The 24,299-nt window shown below is 35.9% G+C and overlaps 1 protein-coding gene across 6 annotated transcripts in view; it reads left to right on the plus strand.

Moving 5' to 3' along the window:
• The window catches only part of LOC134546158 (ubiquitin carboxyl-terminal hydrolase 47), a 120,971-nt gene that overhangs the window by 14,801 nt on the left and 81,871 nt on the right, over nt 1–24,299 (plus strand). The window contains exons 1-4 of one of the 6 annotated variants that reach the window (XM_063388718.1): nt 17,560–17,850; nt 17,939–18,151; nt 21,297–21,591; nt 23,576–23,751. In XM_063388718.1, coding sequence (XP_063244788.1) covers nt 17,806–17,850; nt 17,939–18,151; nt 21,297–21,591; nt 23,576–23,751 — 729 coding nt within the window. In that variant the 5' untranslated portion in view covers nt 17,560–17,805. Of the gene's footprint in view, nt 1–17,559; nt 17,851–17,938; nt 18,152–21,296; nt 21,592–23,575; nt 23,752–24,299 lie in introns of those variants that run through there. The other 5 variants (XM_063388721.1, XM_063388722.1, XM_063388723.1 and 2 more) reach the window with 5 other exon arrangements.

Raw genomic sequence — 24,299 nt, forward strand, 5'->3', positions numbered from 1 at the left:
ACCATGCCTTCACCTAGACCGATTCGTGCCTCAGGCTTTTTTAACCGTGTAATGTGTAACGTGTAACGGGCGTGTAGAGAGACGTGTTAGTGAAATTAAATCTGGAGAATAAATATAAAGTGAGTACTTATTTAATCACGTGGTGAGTGAGTCTAGGAGTGTGGCGTGCCCGACGCCTAGAGCGGGCCAGGTCTGGGTAGCTAGGATAGAAAGGGCTGGTAACTCGTCCCCACTTGGGCTACGTCACGCCCTGAGTGAGAGACTCCGCCGGGTCCACGTGCCCTTCCACGTGGTGGCGCCCATAGTTAACATCTCGAAATCACCGGCAATGCGCGACCAGCCCTCATATCATTAGTAATTTTTATGTAATTATTTACAAATGAGCCGTTGTACTAGATATTTGCCTGTTTAGGCCTACTTTTTCAGGTTATTTTTAATGATTTTAATTTGGTAAAGAAATTTGTATTATAATTACTATTGATAATGTTCATTTAACGTGTGGAATGGTTCTAGAACAAGGGACAGTGGCTAGTGTGAGTGAGAAAGAAACGGTGCTTCCCCGCCAACCGAGATATGCTGTAATTCTCCACTGGTCATGGGAAAGGTGTGATAACTGCTCTCTCACGGTGTGGGAGAGAGAACGAGAATGGAACTCCCCGATTTCGATGTGAAATTGAAAAGAGAAAGATCAGGGGAAGCCCAGAGTTCTGTGTGTGCAGGGTTTTTTCATGTATTGTGACGTGTTCTGTGATTGGCTGATATCTGTAGAGTGAATGAAGCGTGCGTGTGATTGGTCGGTGAGGTCATGTGACGTCTACTCCCTGCGTGGAGGAGACGAGTTCATGATTTCACCAGTCGTCTGTCGAACGCTGGACGAGTAGGTCGCGTTCGATGGCTTCTCGCTAAATTATCATGTAATTTGCGAAGAGATCATTTCACGTTGGTGGTCGGAGCCAGGCCTATATTTAAATCAACCTAATTTTCTTTTTTTTCGTTTTGGTTAAATTTAATTAGAAATTGCGGCCACCTTCGTAGGCATGTTGGCTCGGGGCGGAATTCGTTTTCGCTGGGTGCGGTTCTCTTCGAGGTCGTCCCATTTTTTGTACTTGCAGTAAAACATTACTGAAGGACTCAATCTACGCGATTATTTTCCGGTAATTTCTCGTCATGCGAGCTACCAGCAGTTTTTCGACGGGCAGATGTATGTGGACTGAATGAGTAACCTCTTTTGAAAGTGTTTGGAATCGTCTGTGCATCATTCTATTAAAATAAAATAAAAACATCAAAATTTGCAATCGGCGTTGAACTGTTTATTTTTGTATATAACGAACCGTTATATTTGGCGCCCGGCCGCGCGGCTTGAATTTGGACACGACCCTGAGAGCAAGACGGACATTTTCGGCGGTAAACAAAGATGATCTCCCAGAACTTTCGGCGCAGCTGAGCGGCGAAGGCGGTTTTTCTTCGCGACGAGAGTCTACGAACTGTTTCAGCGAGTGAAGTGTTCCAGAGAAACGACGAAAAACGGTACTTCGAGGGACAGAGCGACCCAAGGCACCGTGGGACTTCAGGCCTGTCGCATCGCGGGACTTCGAGATCGTCACTTCTCGGGACATCGTGGGATGAGTCGCCGATATTAGCAAGTGGAAAATTTAAGAAAACTGTATTATTTGTATTGGTTTAGAGAATTTAACTTGTATTTGTGTAAAATTTGGTAATTTGTGTATGTCAACATGGATAACGCTAGTACGAACAGCAGCGAATCAGATTTCATGGGTTTTCAGGAAAATGTAGAAAATTCCGAACAGTCAAATCCAAATTTGGAAACAAGTTTAATAGAGCAAGATTTTTCATGTCGACAGGAAAAACCTGTAAACATGGAACATCCTGCCGAACTAGGTCAGGATATGGAATCCCACACAATTAGCAGCCCAGTTGAGGTTATGGGGGGGTCAGATCAAATGCTGCAGATCTTGTTGTCAATGAGACAGGAAATGAAACAAAACACACAGAAAATGGAACAGGGACAACAGGAAATGACACAAAAAATTGAACAGGGTTTTACATGTCAACAGGAGTTAAAACAGGATCTTACTAGTAAAATTGAACAGGGACAGAATGAAACCAACAAGAAAATAGATCAGGCAATTCACAAAATTGATGTAAATTCACAAGAGATTGCGAAGGTTAGGAGCGAAATAGCTTCACAATTGCGACAAGAAATTGATAGGGTTGAAAACCAAATGAATGACTTTAAAATTGAAATTAATGAACAGGTCGCCACATGTACAAACAAGGTAGATGAATGTGCAAATAATATTGCAAAAGTGCAAGCCGGAATGGGAACATGTGTGGAAGAAATAAGTATTTTGAAGGAAAATATTTCAATTCAGGGAAACGAAATTCAGGAAAATAGGGGGAAAATATCTGCATTACAGGAAAATTTCAGTCAAGTTCAAATTAGCATAGAAAGGGACCACAATGAACTCATTGAGGTGCATGGTAAAGTAAATGAGAATGCCAGGGGTATTTTGTTGAATGAGAGGGAAATTGAGGAAGTCAAAAGCCATTTTGAGGTTAATGTTGAAAAGGTTTTGATGGAAAATAGGAGAATTGGTAACCAATTTGAGAAGTTTCGAGATGAGGTTGGACAGGAGTGTTTGAAAAAAATAGAAGAAAAATTGGGAAAAATTAGGGGAGATTCTAATGGAGGGATTAGGAGTACAGTGCTTACTGTGGATGAAGTTAACATTTTTGAAAAAAGTGTACCAAAATTCTACGGGGATGACCGAGGGGCAACCCCAATACAATTCATCACCAAGTGTGAAAAAGTGTTTGGATATTTGAAAGGTTCAGAGGAACAGCAAGTAGAATTGTTTGTATCGAAATTGGATGGGGCAGCCTTGCAATGGGCAATGCATAAGGAGAGTGAGTGGAAAACTTTTGAGCAAGTTAAAACAGCCTTTTTAGACAAGTATTGGGGAATTTATGTTCAGGACGATTTCTTGCAGTACTTGTTTACGGGAAAATATAGGCATAGGGATGGTCCCATGGCACCATATGTATGACGACTGTATTTACAATCAAAATTTTTGAACAACCCGATAACCGATGAACGTTTTATCTCCCATATTGTTCATCATTTTTTCCAGCAAGTACAGAACTGCATTCTAGGGGCCAGGGCAAAAACTGTGGACGAGGTAATCGATTTGCTGGAAACATTGGACAGGAGAAATGAGAGGGAGGAAGGACTGAGGGGCAGAGATCCAGACCATCGGGACCCGAGAGGACCACCCAGAGATAGAGGTCACCATCCTGAGGGTCAACAGCAGGAGGTAAGACCACTGCGAGTACAGGAACGTCGGGGGGACCATCAGCTATCCAGGTGGAGACCGGAGCCCCGTCTGCAGGAGCAAAGGCAGGGTGAGGACAGGCAAGACAGACAGGGAAATGGACCGAGGAGGCAGGAAAACCGTAATTTAAACAGGTAAGCGGGAAGGATCGAGCCCCAAATCCCTCCCAGGAGTGTGACCTAGGGGTCAAATCAAAATGTCATACAATACAAACAAATGAGTCTGGAATAATTTCACACGAGCTGGAAGAGCTATTAAAAGAAGCAGAAGGGCCTACCAACATTGTTCAAGGTAAAATAGGTATATGCCCATACATTAAAGGTAAAATTGTCTGTGCCAGTAAGGAAGCCAATATGTTAGTTGATTCAGGTAGCGAGGTGACTGCCATGTCAGAAGAATTTTTTATGTCTTTAGGTAATGAAATTTCAAAATCCGCAGCAGTATTTCCAGTTTCAAATGTAACCATAATTGGAGCCACAGGGATTAGGAATAAAAATGTCAAAAAACAGGTACTACTAGAGATAAAATTTGGAGAGGTAGCCATGTGGGTAGTGTTCTTAATTGTTAAAGGGCTCAGTATTGATATTGTTTTGGGAGCAGACTGGCTGCAACAAAATAATGTTATAATAGACTATTCTATGCAGTGGATACATGTGGCAGGGGCCCTAATTGATTTTGGAACAGAAATAAAGGCAAAATCATTTAATTTAAGGATAATACGAGGAGAAAATTTTGAAGAAACAGAATTGAAGTGTAATTTGTTGGAAAAACAATACATTACAAAAAATGATAATAGATCAGATAACCTTTCATAGTGGTACTGTAAAACAACAGGAAAAATTAAGGGGAATTTTACATGTAGAAAACAAAGCTTTTGCAAACTTTCCAGGGTTAAATAATAAGTATGAATGCAAGTTAAATTTGAGAGAGCACCAACCGTTCGTTCAAAAACCATATCCAGTAGCTTATCAGTTGAGACCAGCTGTGGAGCAAGAAATTCAGAATATGATAGATACAGACATTATCGAGAGACGCAGTTCTGAATATTTGAATCCTATGGTAGTGGTCAAAAAGAAAAATGGGGGGGTGAGATTATGTTTGGATGCTAGGAAAGTCAATCAAATTATAATCCCAGACAGAGAAGCACCGGAACCAATGGACGAATTGTTACAAAAATTTGAGGGTTGTGCGTATTTTTCGAAAATCGATTTGGTTGCCTCGTATTGGCAAATTCCTTTGACACTTGAATCTAGGCTTTGTACTGCATTTCCCTATCAAGGAAAAACTTATTGTTTTAAAAGGCTACCTTTTGGGTTAAATGTTTCGGTCAGTCATTTCATTCGGGGGCTCGAGGCAGTTTTAGGACCCGAAATTCTTAATATGGTAACGATTTATGTAGACGACATCATGATTGCCACTGCTACATTTGAAGAACACTGTGATATTATTGAAAGGGTTTTGAGAAAACTGCAAGAGGGGGGAATGACAGCAAATTTACAAAAATCTGAATTTCTGAAGGACGAGATAACGTTTCTCGGTAATGTAGTTAATGCAGAGGGCATCCATATTGACCCTGAGAAACTGAAAGCAGTAAGGGAATATCCGTCCCCTAAAAACCGTAAACAGTTAGAACGTTTCATTGGCTTTTTCAATTTTTTTAGGAAATATATACAAAATTTCAGTGGAATCTGTGGGCCGTTGAGAAAGCTTATGCAGAAGGGGAAAAGTTGGGAATGGGGACCTGAACAGGAGGAAGCAGTGGAGAGACTCATCAAACGAGGCTGTAGGGGCCATGTTGTTTCAAGTGAGTGAGGAGGGGAAGCAGGTACCTATCAGTTTTGCAAGCAGGGCACTCAACACTGCAGAAATAAACTACACCACCACAGAAAAGGAATTACTCAGTATTGTGTTTTCATGCTCTAAATTTCGCACTTACATTTATGGCAGAGAAACAGTAGTTTTCACAGATCACAAGGCTTTGTGCCATATTAATTCATGTAAGTTGTTACACGGTAGAATCACCAGGTGGATTTTGGCATTACAGGAGTACTCTTTAGACATACAACATGTTCCAGGGAAAACGCAGGTAGTAGCTGATGCTCTTTCCAGGGGAATTGCAGACGTGGAGGCCACTCAGGCACAGGAGTTTCAGATTAGGAGAATTTGTAAACAAATGCAGGAAGTTAATGAAGGACTGAAGGAATTTTCAGGGCAACTTAAAGAGGAAATTAATGAAGATCCTCGATTACAAATTGTAATTAAAGAGTTGGAATCTACAAATTGTAGAGGTATTATCAAGGAAAAATTTGTGGTTAAAGAGGGCTATTTGTTTCAGAATGTAAACAATGAATTGTCGCAATGGGTTTTATGTATTCCAAATAATTTAAGTACTGAAATTTGTAAACTTATGCATGCAGAGTGTGGGCATTTTGGTGTAAGAAAAACTGTACAGTATATAAAAGGATTTTGTATATTTAGAGACATGTACCGAACTGTGGCTAAGGTAGTCAGGCAGTGTTTACCATGTGCACAGACAAAAGTAATGAACAGTAAGTGCAAAGGAGTGATGCAACATGTATTGGCAACTAAGCCATTAGAGGTAGTATGTGTCGATTTGTTTGGTCCACTACCACAGGGAAGGAGTGGAGTAAAGTACATTTTTGTTGTTCTTGATGTATTCACAAAATATGTTAAATTGTACCCGATCAAACGAGCAACAGCTCGAGTGGTAACAAATAAAATTCTGGATGTGTATGTAAAGGAAATAGGTGTACCACAAAAGATTATTTCAGATAATGGACCTCAGTTTCGAGGAGAGGTATGGAAAACATTAACTGGTATCCTTGGTATTGAACTAGGCCATACAGCAGTGTACCATCCAGCTGCTAATCCAGTGGAGAGAGTGATGAGGGAACTGGGTAGGTTATTTCGATTGTACTGTAGTGAAAACCATAGCTAATGGGCTAATATTGTGAGTGAAGTGGAAGCTATTATAAACAATGTTTGGCATGAAAGCACAGGTTTTTCACCAGTAGAGTTAATGCAACAAATGTTACCTACTTCAAAACTGCAAGAACTAATCGATTATCCAGACCGTGATACTGTAAGGTTAAAGGACAAATTGGAAAAGGCAGGGAAAAGACTGTTGTCTAAGGCAGAGGAAAGGAAAAGTAGATTTGACAAAGGAGTTAAACCTTGTGTTTTTAAAGTAGGGGATGAAGTACTTATAGCGTCCCATAAGTTGTCTTCACTGTATGAACAAAAAATTCATAAGTTTTTTCACTTGTACGATGGACCTTTTGCAATAGAATCTATTGTAGGCCATAATGTTTATAAGGTAAATGGTGTAAATTGGCATGTATCACTACTTAAACCTTGGAAAATCCAATGAAATGTTAAGGACAGAATATGTAAATTAATGTAGATGAGTGATAAGGATAAACAATTACATGTTTTTTGATGTATAGTATTACGCAGTGTGGAAATTCTTGTTGCAACAAGCTTAACAGATGTTTATGTTTTGTGTAATGTTTGGTATAACTTTGTATAATTTTGTGTGTAATTTGGTAATAGGTTAGCCGAGCTGACTAGCAGCTAAAAGGGTTGTAGTTGGGCGCCCCTTACCTTTCGGCTAGCTCGGTAGTTAGGAAGAAGGGAGTAAGGAATGATGATGGAGGACGTTGGAATAAGAGTAACTTTGTGTATTTTTTTTTGGGTGATGATAATGATGTTTTTGTGTATTTTTTATATTATGGTTAATGATACTAGCAAATGTAAGTGAATAATGTAAACAAATGAAAATGCAGTATGGATAAAGAATTAAGTTTGGGTGTATTTTGGTGTAAATGCTAGGCGGTGTAACATTTTAACAAGAAAATTTGAATATAATGAGTGATAATCTAGTGTGTTGTATAAAAGTTTTTGAAGTTTCAAATAACTAATTTAATGTTTTCTGGAGTTGTATTTGTTGTGGAAGGTTTACTATGTGAATTACTGTCTCTTAGGAAGTGATGCATCTATTTAGAAGTTGTAGTGAATGGGTTATCAATATTGAGCCGATTAGTTCTAATTTTGAAATAAGTGTTATCCAGAGGTTGAAGTTAATGATAGTGGTATTGTGAAGATATTTGGAATTTTAGAAGTTGTTTTTTTTTTGCATGGAATTAGGAAAATTTTGTGTCAACAGTTTTGAATTAATAGTGTTGTCAAGTTTTTGTTGGTGCAGATATGAAGAGTGGAGATATTGGTGGATTTGTGGGTTAAAGTGGTTGTTCCATGAGATTTGAGGAGTTTTTCCATAAGCAGCAGAGAATAATGGTAACAGCGGTTTTTTAAGGGATTTTAAAGGAGATAATTTGTTTGGAGGTTATTTGTCGTCGTCGTTGAGGTTGGAAGTTTTTATTGTCATTGAGAAGTTTTTATTCGTCGTCGTTGAGGTAGTCATGGAGACGTAATTCCTGGAGTTTAAGATTTTCGTCGTCATTGAGGTAGTTATGAAGTTTATTGCAGCTGGTGTTGAGGTTTCCACAGTTGTAAAAGTAAGTTGTTCAGAGTTTTTTGTTGGTATTGAAGATTTTTCGTTGACCAGGGGGTTCCTGCTTGAAGCTTATAGAGAAACCAGTTTCAAAGTTATTTGTATTTTGCACTGATGAGAGAGAGATAACCATTTGTTAAGAGTTGTTGACACTTTGTAAAAAGAGATATGTTTTCAAATTTTGGCTTTTTAACAAAGAATTGATGTTTTTGCAATAATAGTTTTTGAATTTCTTTTATAAACAAGAATGTAATGACAGGATGCATTTATGTCTAAAGATGTTTTTGAATGTATTTTGTACAGGTTAATTTTTCACTTTTGTAACTTTTCAATTAAATGTAGTGTTAATCTAATTGAAAAGTTGGGGGGGTAATGTAATGTTGCAGAACCATGCCCTCCTAATTAAATAATTTTCTTTTAAACTTCTTTTTTGTATAGGTAAATATAAATAAGTCAATGTTTTTTGAGTGATGTATAAGTTAGGAAACAGTATATTCAGAAATTATGGATACTAGTATATGTTATTTTCACCTGCTATGTTTTTAAGAAGGTATTGATTATTTTATTAGACATTTTCTATCATTAGTAATTTTTATGTAATTATTCACAAATGAGCCGTTGTACTAGATATTTGCCTGTTTAGGCCTACTTTTTCAGGTTATTTTTAATGATTTTAATTTGGTAAAGAAATTTGTATTATAATTACTATTGATAATGTTCATTTAACGTGTGGAATGGTTCTAGAACAAGGGACAGTGGCTAGTGTGAGTGAGAAAGAAACGGTGCTTCCCCGCCAACCGAGATATGCTGTAATTCTCCACTGGTCATGGGAAAGGTGTGATAACTGCTCTCTCACGGTGTGGGAGAGAGAACGAGAATGGAACTCCCCGATTTCGATGTGAAATTGAAAAGAGAAAGATCAGGGGAAGCCCAGAGTTCTGTGTGTGCAGGGTTTTTTCATGTATTGTGACGTGTTCTGTGATTGGCTGATATCTGTAGAGTGAATGAAGCGTGCGTGTGATTGGTCGGTGAGGTCATGTGACGTCTACTCCCTGCGTGGAGGAGACGAGTTCATGATTTCACCAGTCGTCTGTCGAACGCTGGACGAGTAGGTCGCGTTCGATGGCTTCTCGCTAAATTATCATGTAATTTGCGAAGAGATCATTTCACGTTGGTGGTCGGAGCCAGGCCTATATTTAAATCAACCTAATTTTCTTTTTTTTTTTTTTTTGGATATAATTTAATTAGAAATTGCGGCCACCTTCGTAGGCATGTTGGCTCGGGGCGGAATTCGTTTTCGCTGGGTGCGGTTCTCTTCGAGGTCGTCCCATTTTTTGTACTTGCAGTAAAACATTACTGAAGGACTCAATCTACGCGATTATTTTCCGGTAATTTCTCGTCATGCGAGCTACCAGCAGTTTTTCGACGGGCAGATGTATGTGGACTGAATGAGTAACCTCTTTTGAAAGTGTTTGGAATCGTCTGTGCATCATTCTATTAAAATAAAATAAAAACATCAAAATTTGCAATCGGCGTTGAACTGTTTATTTTTGTATATAACGAACCGTTATAAACTGAAAGAAAACATAGTTAAACAATTCAGGCACAGGTTTATTTGCTAACACATACCCTCAGTTCACAAATAAATAAACACTAATAATTAATAAATAACAAATAAATAACAAAAAATAATTAATAACAATAACGTGATTCAGGCCGTCCCACATTTAATTCAACATTACTACTTATCTTTTGAAAACAGGCCCGGAAACGTGAATGTAAACCAACGAACGTAACCCAGACGGGATACAAAAGCAAAATAAATTTAAAAATAAGTTAAAGAAATTTGCAATCCGTGACAATATTCTAGTAAATAAGACATTTTCTGCAAGAGTTAAAGAATTTGGCCTTTTCCTCTTGTATTGGATCAGAATTTTTATTTAGATAAAATGATACATGTTTTTACTGGTTACAAAAGTCATACGTTCAAACGGATGTGATATTTTTCTTATTATGGGAGTTGTAGCGCTTTTTCTGTTTTTCAAAAGACCTTCCCCATTTCTGCCCCATTAACAAACTTGACCAATATTTTCCATGTATCAGTTTGAAAGCAATTTGTGAAAAATCAGGGCAGTTATCTTGCCCATAAATATGTGATATATTGACTGTACTGTGTATCCCCTTTCTTTGAGAAACACCCATTCTATGGACAATCCCCCTCTTGTGGGGACTTCAGTTCTTTGAATGTTATAACTTTTCTGGTTCAACGTGAGTGGTAGAAAGCGGGATGTTGTATGGGTTTCATTTGAACATGCTGAGAATCAATATAACTAATGTAATTAAAAAAAAACCTGGTTTGAACAAAAAAAACTATGTTGTTTGATTGTTTCAAGAAACCTGGTCCTGGTTTTACCAACCCTGAATTTTAAACATAATGTGTGTAGTCTTTTGCTTTATCAAAAAAATTTTCTTTTAAACTTTATTAAACTAATATATATATATATTTTTTCAGTGTAAGCATTTTATTGTCAGTTCTGCATGGTATGTATGTATGTTGAAATGGGTTATGAAAATATTATGTGTTGTATTATATCTATGGACTAGTGATGGGTCGATTCCGGTGACAGAATCAGTCGGTTCCATCAATTCCACTAGAATCGTAGGATTGAAAATACAATGGTTTTGGAATTGACCATGAACAATTCTTTCATTGTTTTTGTAAGTTTGCAAAATATATTCTCTACGCAAAGTAAGAAAATGTAAAGAAATAGGAATTTTTCTAATACATATAATTTATTTTCTATCAGTATTAAATAGAGTTCAATAATAAAATTCTTAACCTAACCTTATAAAACTGTTTTTAAAATAAATACACAGTATTATGTGACAATGTAAAGTTTGTAAAATTTGTAGTTACAACATGATTTCCAATTTACATCTTAAAACATCTTTGATTGTTAGCAGTGTTCAAGCATGTTTTTCGTCTAAATTTATGCAAGGTTAAATAGCCAAATTTGTGCTAGAAATTCAGGGTAGTAGTAACTGTGAGTAATGAACAAGCTTTTTAAAATTATGTCAGCTGTATATAAAATTAATTTGTGCACAAAAAATGAAATTTAATACAATTACATTTTTGAAATCATAAACATCCTTTTTTTCTGAGTATTTAATTCTGTTAAACAGTGTCATAAAAAAATTCTAAGGAATCTGAATCAGATTTTAAGAATCAAACCTTTCATTTAAAAATAAAAAATGGAATCGAAATCCGTAGATTTGAGGAATTTTTCCAACACTACTATGGACTAATAAGACGGGAAACCTTTTCAGGTAGAACAGGGAAAACTCAGTTGAACTGATTAGATATTAGTTTGTTTTGTAAAAGTGTTTTCACAGAGATATTATATGAGTAATTTTGTGTATACATAGAATGTGATAGGGTAATAGCAATAGATTGCATTTCTTCTTATCTATGTATGTACTGTGAATTATTGTGACTCATCTGCTGTGCTCATCAGCAATCTGTGTGTAAAAAGGAAAAAAAAAAGAAGAAAAGAGCTCAAGCGAAGCAATCACCCATTTGATGTATGGTATGGGTACCAGGTTTTAAGTTAATGGCTGCACAACTTTTAGAGCAGTGTACTTGTAAATGAAATGAGTTAAATTGTGAGAAATATCCCACTAATATTATAATTGTGAAAGTTTGGATGGATGGATGTTTGTTACTCAATCACACCAGAATGGCTGAACGGATCTGGATGAGATTTGGCATTCAGCTGGCTCATAACCTGGATTAACAAATAGACATAGAAAAGAGAGGGAGGTATAGAAAGGCCACTCTCTGAATAACAGCTAGAACGCTATTTGCAGTGCTGTTGTGGCCGTGCACAGTACTAACCGTATAAACATTGGTGGAAGAATGACCTAAGTAGCTATTTATGCTAAAACCACCTATGTCACAAGCTAGCATTACTATTGAAGTTTGCAATCACATCTACAGCATTAAGAGGGAGGAGAGTTTTCAGCTTCTCGACGTTTATTCTCTGTATCCATTCATTGTATACCGTTTCTTCGTAAACTGGGAAGCGGTGTCTAACAGCATATTTATCATCTCAACCAGTCACACAGCATTTTCGTACACGTGGCGGCATTGTATTTTACTTAATACGTAATTTTATACTCAATTTAACAATCTTACCTCAATGAAAATATGACCACTAAATAATTGAATAAATAAATGCCAGATATTTTCCAGTTTCCACCTACGAAGCAATAAGCAAGTAGCACGCAAATAACCTAAAATCCTAAACAAAAATACGAAAGAAAAATTGCCGCCATTACAAATGAGCCTTGGCAACGAATAGTAAACAAACATTGAGCAGTGAGCACACTAGCGCTCTTACGGCCGTGCACACAAACAATATGTTGTTCAAGCATCTCTCTAATGAGTGCACATCCCGTGCATATAGACCACATATTAATATGAAATTTCATCCCTAAGGGAAAAAATCATAGGTCATAGACATACAAATAGTGAGTGAGCGTTATTTCTCTATGTCTGCCACACGATCATACACATAGTAAGGTCTGGCAAATTCATATTTTTCTCCTTGGTGAGACCAGCCCGCTTAGTGGAGCTCGCAGCGGCTAGCAAACTAAAGGCGCTAATAACAGTTTTGTTCTTAACTTCATCAATAGACAGAGTTGCCTTGAATTTTAAACGCACCATCGTTTGATGCATTTGTCATGTCTTTAATTTTCGTTTGTTTGTGCCGTATGCGTTCCTATACCATTAATCCGATCGCGATGAAATTTTGGTGAGTTGTTATGCGTATGCCCGTGAAGGTTTCTGAGACGGTATAACTATTTTGCAATAGTTGGAGCATGAATTTTGTCAAAAAATGTGTTTATTTCATATTATATAGCGACACTTCGTCTGTTTTTGTTGTATAAATGCGCACGCATGACACAATTTATTTAAACATAAAAGAGAGACAGAGATAATTGATATATATACAATATACATATATATGTGTATATATATATATATATATATATATATATATATATATAGACAGAAAGATAAGTTGAGATAGAGCGAGGTATAGAGAATGAAATGGGTTAGATAAAGATATATATAAATGTATATAGCTATATAGAGATTTATATATAGAAGAGATAGAGATAGTGGGAAGTATATATGTAGATATAAAGAGATAAATAGACATAGAAATAAATATAGATGTAGATAGAGATAAATATATATTTAGAGATTCTGGCAACATGTAGACCTATTACATTAGTTTTACAGGGAAAAAAAAAATGTTTTTAATTCTACGATGCATGGAATTATTAACATTTAACTTTAAATTTTGCAAAATTTGAAAAAAGTGCCATTTTTGATTGACAATTACTCAAAAAACCCATTTCTTAAAAATCTGAAAATTTGTCAGTTTGTAGTCCTAACCTTTGTTAATAGCATGCACTTTGTTGGATAGTGTGTTTTTGCCTGTAACCATTTCTAGAATGTTTTGAAAATGTAAATTTATTACATTTTCTAAGGTCTGCATGCTCAATTAACAAATATGTTTTGTTGGTCTCTAAATATGAGATGTAATTCGTAAATTGGGTAAACCTTGGGAATTACAAAAGGAAGGTCCATGTATACATTACAATGTTAACATAATACATATAATAGATATATACATACATATAATACCTATGCTGCACTTTAACTTGCATGAAAACCTAAAATTCAGTGTAAAATTGAAACCAACATACCTACATCTAATCAATTAAATGCAGACTGATTACCCTTCCTCAGCTATATGTAACATATATTGACAAACTTCCTAACATATTTTTTGGCTGATTAAGGACAGTTGATCTGCTGGATCTTCATCAACTCGGCTTTGTCGAAAGTGTGGAGTCTTGCTTATTGTCCAAGTGGCGTAGGATTGCTTACTGCTTAACAAAATGTTTTGTAGGGGCACCGGATATTCATCCATCTGCTTTCCAGATTCCTGTGGCCACTGAAACCCTCTGACGGGACCATGGGGATGCATAAAAGACACAGTGATGTCGTTTAAATAATTCTGAACACAAACAACGAACTGGCCTACTTGGAAATCATTTATTGAATAATGTATTTTAATCTAGTTAGATTGTACAACTACTATTTCTATTTGATCTTTAATTGTGCTTCCCATGTATGTCTCATTTTTAATCAGCCAGTAATGTTTTGATTGTATTCCAATAACTGGTTTTACAGTAGCCCATTATTTTTCTTTACGTGACCTATACATTTGAAGTGTTTTGCTTTCAAGAGTCAATAGAGATATCTTTGGTACAAGATTACCTACTTCAGCAACAAATGAAGTAGAATCTCTAATGGCATTAACACACACTGCTCAAAGATTGAACTTAGTTGTAAAGTGTTTACACAAACCGCCTATTGCATCAGATGCACTTTTGCCATGACCTGTAGCAGAAAAAATCAATTTTTTTTTTCAACAGTTTGAGTTTTTTTACATAGTTCATACAGTTGAAACCTATTTTTGAAATGTCCTACTGCCTCATCTGTAATTTACACTATTGAACTCAAAAGTTCTAACTAGCAAAATTTTGAAATTTCCAGTTTTATAATTTCTAAAGCACAGAGAATGTGAGCAAAGTTGTGAGCTGTATCATCAGATACTACAACAAAACTTTATTTCCGCACCAAAGTATGCAACACAGGTAAACAGTGGTAAGTTTTGATTTCATCAGGCAATACAACCAACCAGTTCTCAGCAATATCAAAATTTAAAACAAGAGCATTATTTTGTTGGGGCAGAACTTCTTGCTTCAGCTATTCCTTCCCTTTGTATTTTCCTAATGTAACTGTGAGGAATAGTTTTCTTACCTCAATGCCTTACATGTTCCAGAAAATTATTTACTGATACAGTTTATTTTATAAGGTCACCATGTTCCCTTATCGCTAATGTAACTTCTTTACCTTCATCCAAGCCAAAATTTTCAACAGTTAATGTTTCTGTGCCAGGACAGTCACCACACTCCTTGAGGCAGCAATTTTCATTCCTCGATTCATCACACAAACACTTCAGTAGAAGATCTTCCTCAATTTTGTTATTTGTTATATTTTGAAGAGCTACACAGATTAGTTGCAAGTTACTGCAGTAAATACAAGAACAGCACAGTATGTTCTGGTAGAATTTTCACCCACCTAGGCCGTACGTAAGGCATAAAACTTTGAAAGACCCATTTTTATAGAAGGGTTATCCTTTTTGAATGCTTTGTATGCCTTTTTGATTGATCTTGTCATGGATATTTTAAGGTTTATTACTTTCTCACCATTACTATCCATAATGCAAATAAGATCTTTTTTGTTTGGACTTTACATTGAACAGTCTTTACTATCTTCTAGGTAATATGATAATGCTAGAGCTTGTACCTGTATAGGTAAAGGATGTCCACTATAGGGGTCAGGTTGAGCATAAATTCCCTTATTTTTTATAACTGTGCGAAATTTAGCAATGAGGTACTTCGACACTGTAGGTGATTTTTCCTTCAATAATTTAATAAATGTTTATGGTACCAATGTTAGTAGCTGCACTTTTCCATTGTAGTTACAAGTATGAAGAGCTGAGTCAATATATTAGAAAACCATAGACTACAATTGACACACACAGGCATTTCATCTTCAGACTCACTTGAAACATGCACGTGATATATGTCTTGTAATTTGTTCACAGCTACAGTTTTTAACTCGTCGACTAATTATATCTTCTTTTTCCTCACATAACCTTCTCTCCTATCCAATCACACCTCTGAAGGGGATTTCAATGGTGATACTCCTACATATAATGTTTTGATGAGACTGCTATTTAAAACACAAGTTCATCCTCCAGAATAAAATTCTCTGATGTGGGTATGTTCTTCAGCAAATTCCAGAAATTTCTTTGTATAAAAAGTAACATAGTTACTACACAAAATATCATTTCTATTTACTGAGACAGATACTCCCACAAACCTTTGAATATCTTCAGCTAAAATCATTCACCTTACATCACGCATTTACTTTTGTACACACTTTTTTTTGTCTTTTAATGTAGTCCACAAATTTAATTCTCTCGGTACTATGAAAGTCAGACATGATTTAGTTCACTAGCCTTCATATTTCCCAAGGTTTTCTCAATTTCAGAACCATTTACGAATTATATCCTATATTTAGAGACCAACAAAACATATTTGTTAATTGATCGTGCAGTCCTTAGAAAATGTAGGTAATAAATTTACATTTTCAAAAAATTCTAGAAATGGTTACAGGAAAAAACACACTATCCAACAAAGTGCATGCTATAAACAAAGGTTAAAATTACAAACTGACAAATTTTCAGATTTTTTATAAATTGGGGTTTTTGAGTAATTGTCAATCAAAAATGGCACTTTTGTCAAATTTTGCAAAATTTAAAGTTAAATGTTAATAATTCCATGCATCGTAGTTACAAAAACATTTTTTTTCTATAAAACTAATGTAATAGGTCTACATGTTGCCAGAATTACATTTTATGAAAATTGAATATTCCATGTAAAATTGTTTTTTGTAGAACAAAAAAAAAACATTTTGTCAAATATTTGAGTTTTCCTCTCTTAAAGATATTGTCATGAAGCTCATTGGAGCTATACCACTCTGTAGTTCAATATAACAGCTACAAATGAAATAAAAATTAATGGATTCCGTTAAATAGTTTTGAAATTCCGCTCATTTGAAAAACACACTTTTTTCCACCTTTTTTTGATTTTGAACCAACTTCAAAAGGCTATATATAACATTGGTAAAAATATTTTTGGGTCATAATCCTTTTAGCACACTTCTTGTCTCCACTGGTTGTAACTGCTGTAATTTTTTTAAAGCAAATCCGAGATGGTGACCTTACAGGCTCCTGCCTGAATTGAAATGGAATGGCTCTTGTCGTCATGAAGTTCCAACATCTGAAAGCAGAATTTTAGTACTTCTTCATGAAATTTGTCATTCTTGAAGTTTAAAATAAAAGGAAATATTACTGTCTACATTTCTCTGCAGTTTTATTTGTGCTTGGTGAAATTTTCCACAGTGGAGCTTAGATCAAACAAAATTAGAGAAAATATGTTTTTGAGAATTAAAAAAAAATCTTCCACCATCCCTATTCTCTTAAGTGAAGCCTCTTCACACTCCACAAAGCCTGGACAGCGCTAGGTACTTCAGCTATTTTTAATATTTTTAGCCAAATACGAAATCTAGAATTCAGTGATGAAACTAATCAACAATTTTTCCATAAGAATGTTTAATATACTTAATCACCTTGGTGATAATAACATTAAAAGGATGCAAATATTCTATCAATAATAATGTCTTTAAATGTAGGATATGTTCAAGACTTTGTAAGTGCACAGAACTAATTACATTGTGATTTATTCAGTTTTCTTTACTGTGCATGGTATACTGTTATAGTTGGCTGTTTTTTCTGGACTAAGAACCCGGCAGTAGCACTTTATTTTGTTTTTTACCCGTGTGCGGCAGTAAAGTGTAAGGAGGGCTGTCTGTAAATGTGTCTGTGCTAAATATAACTTGGTTTAGCTCCAAGCCTTCCCCAAACTGTGCTCGCCTGTTGGGAGGCTAAAACCTTTTGGCGGCCTGCCAGGTGAAGTTTCTACCATGGGCGCCAGTTAAAAACATCCACGCCAAACTTTGCAAGGTTTCCTAAATGTCATTTTGTTTTCATTTCACCTGGAGTTTCATCAGTGAGATATTTTTTAACGATAAAGATTTTTTCCCAGCATAATTTTTTTTCATGTCACTGAGTACAGTTGGCAGCGCGTGAGTGATGCACTACAAATAAGTTTTGGCGTGCGGATGGATGTTTTCTGCGTCGAATCCCAATGCCGGAGCAGTTCTCAGTGAACGCGACGGTTTGCCGCGCCTCCGTAAGCATCTCCGCCCGGCCCGTCGGAGTTGTTGTGGGAGTGTGAGTTGGTGGCATGTGTGCTAGCAGTGTTCGCCATGTGCCTGCAGGGAATGGTGTGCGTGCAGGAAGAAGGCAAGATCTCCTTCACCGTGCAGAATGCATCCACGGACCTCCAGAACGCTGCTAGGGCGGTGAAAGTGGACGTGGCTCCCGGCATGACAGTTCAGGAGGTGATGCGGGATGTGGGTCGCAAGTTCCACTACGAGCCCGATTCCTTCGAGATCGTTCTGCAGAATCACGAACACCCAGAAGTCAGTGGCGTAAGTACAGCTCTGCTCTCGACATGCTTTGTCTTGGCCTTTTTTTCTCTCTCATATTTGTTGACAGATGGGTGTGTGTTGTACCATTCATGGAAATTTGACAGTGGCAGGGTGTCCACATTCTGTAAAATCAGGGAAAAGTCAGGGAAGTTGAAATTGATCAGTGAAAGTTTGGGAATTTATTTAAAACCATGGAAATTCCTTAGTGATAATAATTTGAGGCGGAAATGTCATTCTCTTGTATGCCATAACCCAGACTGAAAACCGTTTTTTTTCTAGATGGTGTTTTAATTTATAGTCATACACACTGTAAAATGGTGCATGTCAGGTTCTGTTTGAATTAGTACAGCTATAAGAAAGCTAGAGGCTGGATTGTCTGTATTTTGTTCCGAAAATTGCAAAATAGGTAAATAGTTTTAAAAATTTTGGTCATGGGAAAGTGAGGGAAATTTTTCTTTAGGTTTGTGTGGACACCCAGTTTGGTCCATGGCATGGAACCATCCCAACATTTGCCTGGAGTTATTCAGGGAAATAATGGAAAATCAAAATCAGGATGAATAGACCAGGATTTGAACCCGGTTCCTCCTGAATGTGCCGCCGTGCTGGATTTTTGACATCTTGTTCCTTCCAGTGCCGTGCTGCTGCAGTTTCACAACTGCCGTGGAAAGTAATGAGCTGACAAGCTCGATAGCCCGATTATTGTTTGCACTACACACGAGATAACTGTCAATTTCTTCAGTGCATGCATGCATTGTGTGCTCATTCTGTATTGGAATTTGGCTTTAGTTTAACATTCAAACATTTTGACTTTTCCTTTGTGTTCAATTTTTTCGGTATATTTTTAGCAAAACAGTTTCCTCTTCGATATTTACATGTTATTTATTAATTTTTTGAATTTATGTATTCTTATGCATCACAAATAATTTTCTAAATTTGGATGGTTTTTGTGTGTATGAATGAACTGGAGAGAAAATGATTTCTCACCCAAATGATTTCAGTTTGCATTTAGACAACATTTTGGAACCGATACATGAAATAGTGTGGAGCATGATTTTTTTTATGTTGGTAAGTGCATTTTATTGCTAGGATATGCCTCAACTTTATAAGTTGCATCTTATTAGCTAATAATGCTTACTACAAAGAAATAAAAACAAATTAATTAGTATTTACAATTTGTTTGCCTGGTTGAATATACACGGGATTGGCTGTTTTAAAATTTTGATGTATCTCTTCATTGCTCGAGTTGAACATATCCAAATTTTATGTTGAGCAATAAGAAAGTTCATAAAATTTATAGAGTAATGCATAGTATGTGCTTCCTTAGAAGTTTGTGTTTGTACTTCCTGAATTATTCAAATTTACTTTATCCTGCAATGGAGTGTGTGTGAGGCTGAATCTTCCATTTCCTCCCTTATAATATAAGATAAAAGTACTGTAAGTTGGTGCCTAGTTTATCAGGAATGACATTGCAATCATATTGACCTGATGTGCTTTGTTTTACAATTTTTGATCCCATCATCATAGTTTTTTTTATAGAATGATCTGGTGAGAGAAAGCACATGCATTCAACATACCTTAAATAAAATTTTGGCAAACAATGCTAATTTGAATCTCCTAAGACACAATACGTGATTATTTTTGACTTTCATAAATGAATTTCATATTGAAACAAACTTGGGCTATGAATGTGGGAAAGCATATTTCTTCAAATATCTCTGTTCATTATTATTTTATATAAATTGTTATAATACCTTACATGTTATAAGCTTTAGTGAAAGTTGAAGTGACTTGTAGATATGTTTTTTTTTTCCGGTTTATAAGTTATAAACAAATATACATTCTAAAAGCTTGGAAAATTTAGATAAACAAAAATTAAGATGGCTGGGTAGGAATTTGAACCCAGGTTGTCTAAAATGTTAGACCCAGATCATATCTTTTCTCACTTTGACAGTGTGCTTACATTTTTATATTATTTTTTTTCTTCATTCCATTTGTGCCATGTCCTTAAAAAATTGCATATTCATGTTTCAAAATATAACTGGCTTGCTTATAAAAATACTTTTGTGATTTAATGGTGTACTTCTTCAATACATTCTCAATGTATTTGGACATACAGTATAACTTATTAGCAAGAAAAGCTTATTAAAAGGTTACAATTTTATGCATGTATTGGTCAAGTACTAAATTTTGTGAACTTTTATGCAGAAAATTTTCTTACCAGGTTTTTTTTTTTTTTTAGGTTTTTACTGGTAATAAATAAATTTATTTATTTATTGGTGGTATTCTGCTTGTTTCCATAGTTAAAATTAACTTTTGTTTAGTTGTGTTCTTTAGTTATAGCCATTTCCCGATAATTGTTTTGACACAAAATAAGCTGCTAACTTGCTGAAGTTTTATTTTTATTAACATTTTGGTCTTTCTGTGATACTATTGGCATATTAAGAACTTTTTCTATTTTAGTTACAGTTTTCACATAACCAACGCTAAATTTTTCAGAACTGAAGAATTTTTATATTGCAAAGTTTTTTAAAAGTTAATGGTTTTCAATCAAGAAACATTATTTTTTCCAAAGTCAAAAGTTTTACACTGCTGTTAAGAACCAATTTTTTTTATTTGAACATTTATTGATATGGTCTAGGAGTCATCCATCCAGGCAATAGGGGTTTGATTCCCAGCAGGCTCACACCCGGATTCATCTTAATTGAGGAACGTGGTGAATGCGAGCCCATCATCCCTCTCGCGCATGCTACAGACTGGCCAGGAGCGAGAGTTCTGTACCTCTGGGAGGACAGCCGGCTTCATTGAGTCCATCTCCATTCCATTCGTGTAGACGCTGCCACATGCGGAACACTACGTGCACATTTTTATCCTCAGTAATGTAGATAATGTAGTTTTGAACAATTTAAGTGCTCAGTTTTACTAACATATTCGATGAAAATTAATTTTTGTTTGTTATTTGTCTTAATTTTAAAATAGTGTAGGCTAAATAATTTATTTTTTAGTTTTTTGATACGGTTTAAATAGGCCAAATTTTGTGTATGAGTCTTTTATTATATGCTTCACTATAGTGTTGTAGTAATGATACTTAAAATGTTGCAAATTACGATGATACGTATTAATTTTGTGCCGTAATTCAATTTTTCAGATTAATCTTAGTGAGCACCTTGATGAGACAGTGGAGGCTGTGGAATTTGACTTGCAGCATCCGGAGCGCAGCAAGTTAGTTTTAACTAATCTGGGGGTGAAGCAAGGAAGCGTGGAAAAACCCCCTCGCAAGGTAACGGGAACGTCGGAAGGTTCAGAAGACGACATGCACCTGGGAGCGTCCGCCAGTCCCGACTACATGAGCACGTCCACTCACCCCCCGGCGGCCATCACGAGTGGCTCGGGAGGCATCGGCTTCTCCTCGTGCTCAAACTCGTTCATGAGGCATGACACTGGTGAGTGGCGTTGTGATTGCCTACCTGTCATATGTGCAGAGCTGCTTTTGATTTTTCTCTTAACCTCTTTAAGTTTATTTACTAGTTATTTATGATTCAGTTAAATCTTTATTTGATTGATGATTTGTTTTATATTTCATTAAAAAATATAAAAATGCTAATTGTAACTACATAAGTATAAAATACAACATACAAAATGATAATGACGTTGGTGAAAATCTGTAAATGTGCAAATGGTTTCTTGGTTTAAAATTGGTAATTGCTATCTGATTATTTTTAACACTGAATCTGAAACAATGCTTTTGCAGGTACTGTTCTATACAGGGATGTGGTATGAACCAATTTAACATTTGCAATGGTATAATACAGTAAGTCCTCTATTTACGTCGTTTCGTATTAACGTCGCTAATGTTTGAGTACTCATGTTTCAATTTAAGTTGTCGCCGATTCACAATAACGTCGTTTACAATGACCGTAAATCTTTATTTTAACTAAAAAACCGTATATAATTCGTTTGTAATTCTTTGTTTCCTTCTTTAGTTAATTTATGCTATGTAGCGTAAGCTACACGTTCACCGCCTTATCTTATCATACATCATGAGGGACGCTTCCTGCTCTCCGCTGCTCTCCGCGCGGTGATGCAATACTACCAGCCCGCCCGCTCGGCCACCCACGTATCTCGCACGTAGAAGTGTTATCTACTTCCCGCAACGACACAGCATTTTCTCCTACCCCTTTTCGTCCAACTCCTTGGCACTTCAGTAGAGGTGTAAAAGTAACTAAATAAAGTGTACCCGTATGTATTCGTTACTATAACAATTAGTACTCGTTACTTTCGTATCGTTACTCGTTACTTCTGATACCGCATAACATGCTATGTTATGTAACAGCAACGAATCGAGTCGTGTTTCGTACGCGTACAGTATGACGTCGCGTAAATAATAATAAATCGAATATAAACCATTAAAAGTATTTGATGATTAACAGCTTTTGTCAACCAAGAAACAATAAAATCTCACTAGAGCAGCTTTATTATAATATCTCTTTTAAGATAAGAACAAAAAACGTGAAAATACGCGATAATAAAAAACAAAAACATACATATTTATAATTTGTAAAAAATACTTTCTTACGTTGTTTCTGTTCCAATCTCAAACTTTGTCTACACACACAATACCTTTAATAAACAGTAAAAAACTCTGACGACGAATTTCCAAATTATACTTTTCTTAATAAACAAACATCGTTCTTTGTAACGAATAAGTGCGCGCATGCGTAAAACATACGAAAAATGCGAGTAACGAAATGCATTCGTGTGTAACGTTTCGTTACTCGTTACTAGATGCCGCACCCGTTACTCAGTAACGAATACATACGGTTTGCTACAGCTCTAACTTCAGTCGCTATGATATCATTGAGTTGGCCGGAGTTTTCAACGTGCCGTTGTTAACTTTATCGTGATTAAATGCGTTTGTAGTAGGCCTACAGTATCAGCTCACACAATTTATGATTTTTTCTTCATAAGATGTCTTCCAAACGACTATATATCTGTTTTTATATTTCAATCAATAAAAGTAATAAAGCAGCTGGTTAAATAACCATTCTATAAATCTGTACTAGTTGGACTTGTTTCCCACGCTGTCGGTTGTCATTTGCTGATAAAATTGCCCGTTGTCACGTCTGTATGCCAGCGCTTCCGGCCGACCTTGGGCCGTGGCCGGCCGGTGGCATGAAACATGGCTCATTTTGCGTCGTTTCTATTTACGTCGCGGTTTTCAGGAACGTAACCCCGACGTAAACCGAGGACTTACTGTACTTTCTTCTTTGATGATCTTTCAGCAGAGCTCTTTGACAGATTTCAACGATGGCAGTGTTTAAGGTTTCAGTTACTCTGAGCTGCTGTTGTGGCACGGTCAGCAAGTTTACCGTACATATTTATGAAATACATTTTTATTAATCAGTTTTTATTTCTGCATTTGTGCAGGATTTGTCGGCTTGGTGAACCAGGCGATGACCTGTTACCTGAACAGCTTGTTGCAAGCTCTCTACATGACCCCCGAGTTCCGCAATGCTCTCTACAAGTGGGAGTTTGATGGCTCTGAACAGGAAGAGAGTAAATCCATCCCTTACCAACTTCAAAAATTGTTCCTTAACTTACAGGTACACAAGTTGATATCAAGTCCATTGCACTTGTAAATTTAACTGTAGTAATAGGTAGTACTATAATTGTAACACATTTTACATTAGATTCTTAGAATTATTAACAGCATATGAAATTTATCTAAAGCAAAAATACCAAATTTGTGGAATTGGACTTAAATTTTAGTATAATTATATTTAAAGAATATTTTGTATTATTAATAGTATAAAAATAACCTTTTACATTTACGTATGTGCTTGTCACCTATTCCCTTAATTAGCAATATATTTACAATATACCAGTATAAAATCATTCTCACAGATTTGTGATAAAAGGAACATTGCAATTATCTTACTTGGACAATTATGTTCAAGTGATACTGATTACTAAATAAGGAAAATATAATTACAGTAAAATGCTGTTAAGACATTTTTCAAGGGACTTAATGATAAAAACTAATTAACAGGGAAAACTTCTTAAAAGGGATATAGTACAGATCAGTTGCTACACTAAAAAAAAATCACTCAAATGACATACTTAGGTTATGCACTATTTGTTCAGCTTTCTC

Source organism: Bacillus rossius, chromosome 1, assembly GCF_032445375.1.
Source record: "Bacillus rossius redtenbacheri isolate Brsri chromosome 1, Brsri_v3, whole genome shotgun sequence".
In the NCBI taxonomy this organism is placed as follows: Eukaryota; Metazoa; Arthropoda; class Insecta; order Phasmatodea; family Bacillidae; genus Bacillus; species Bacillus rossius.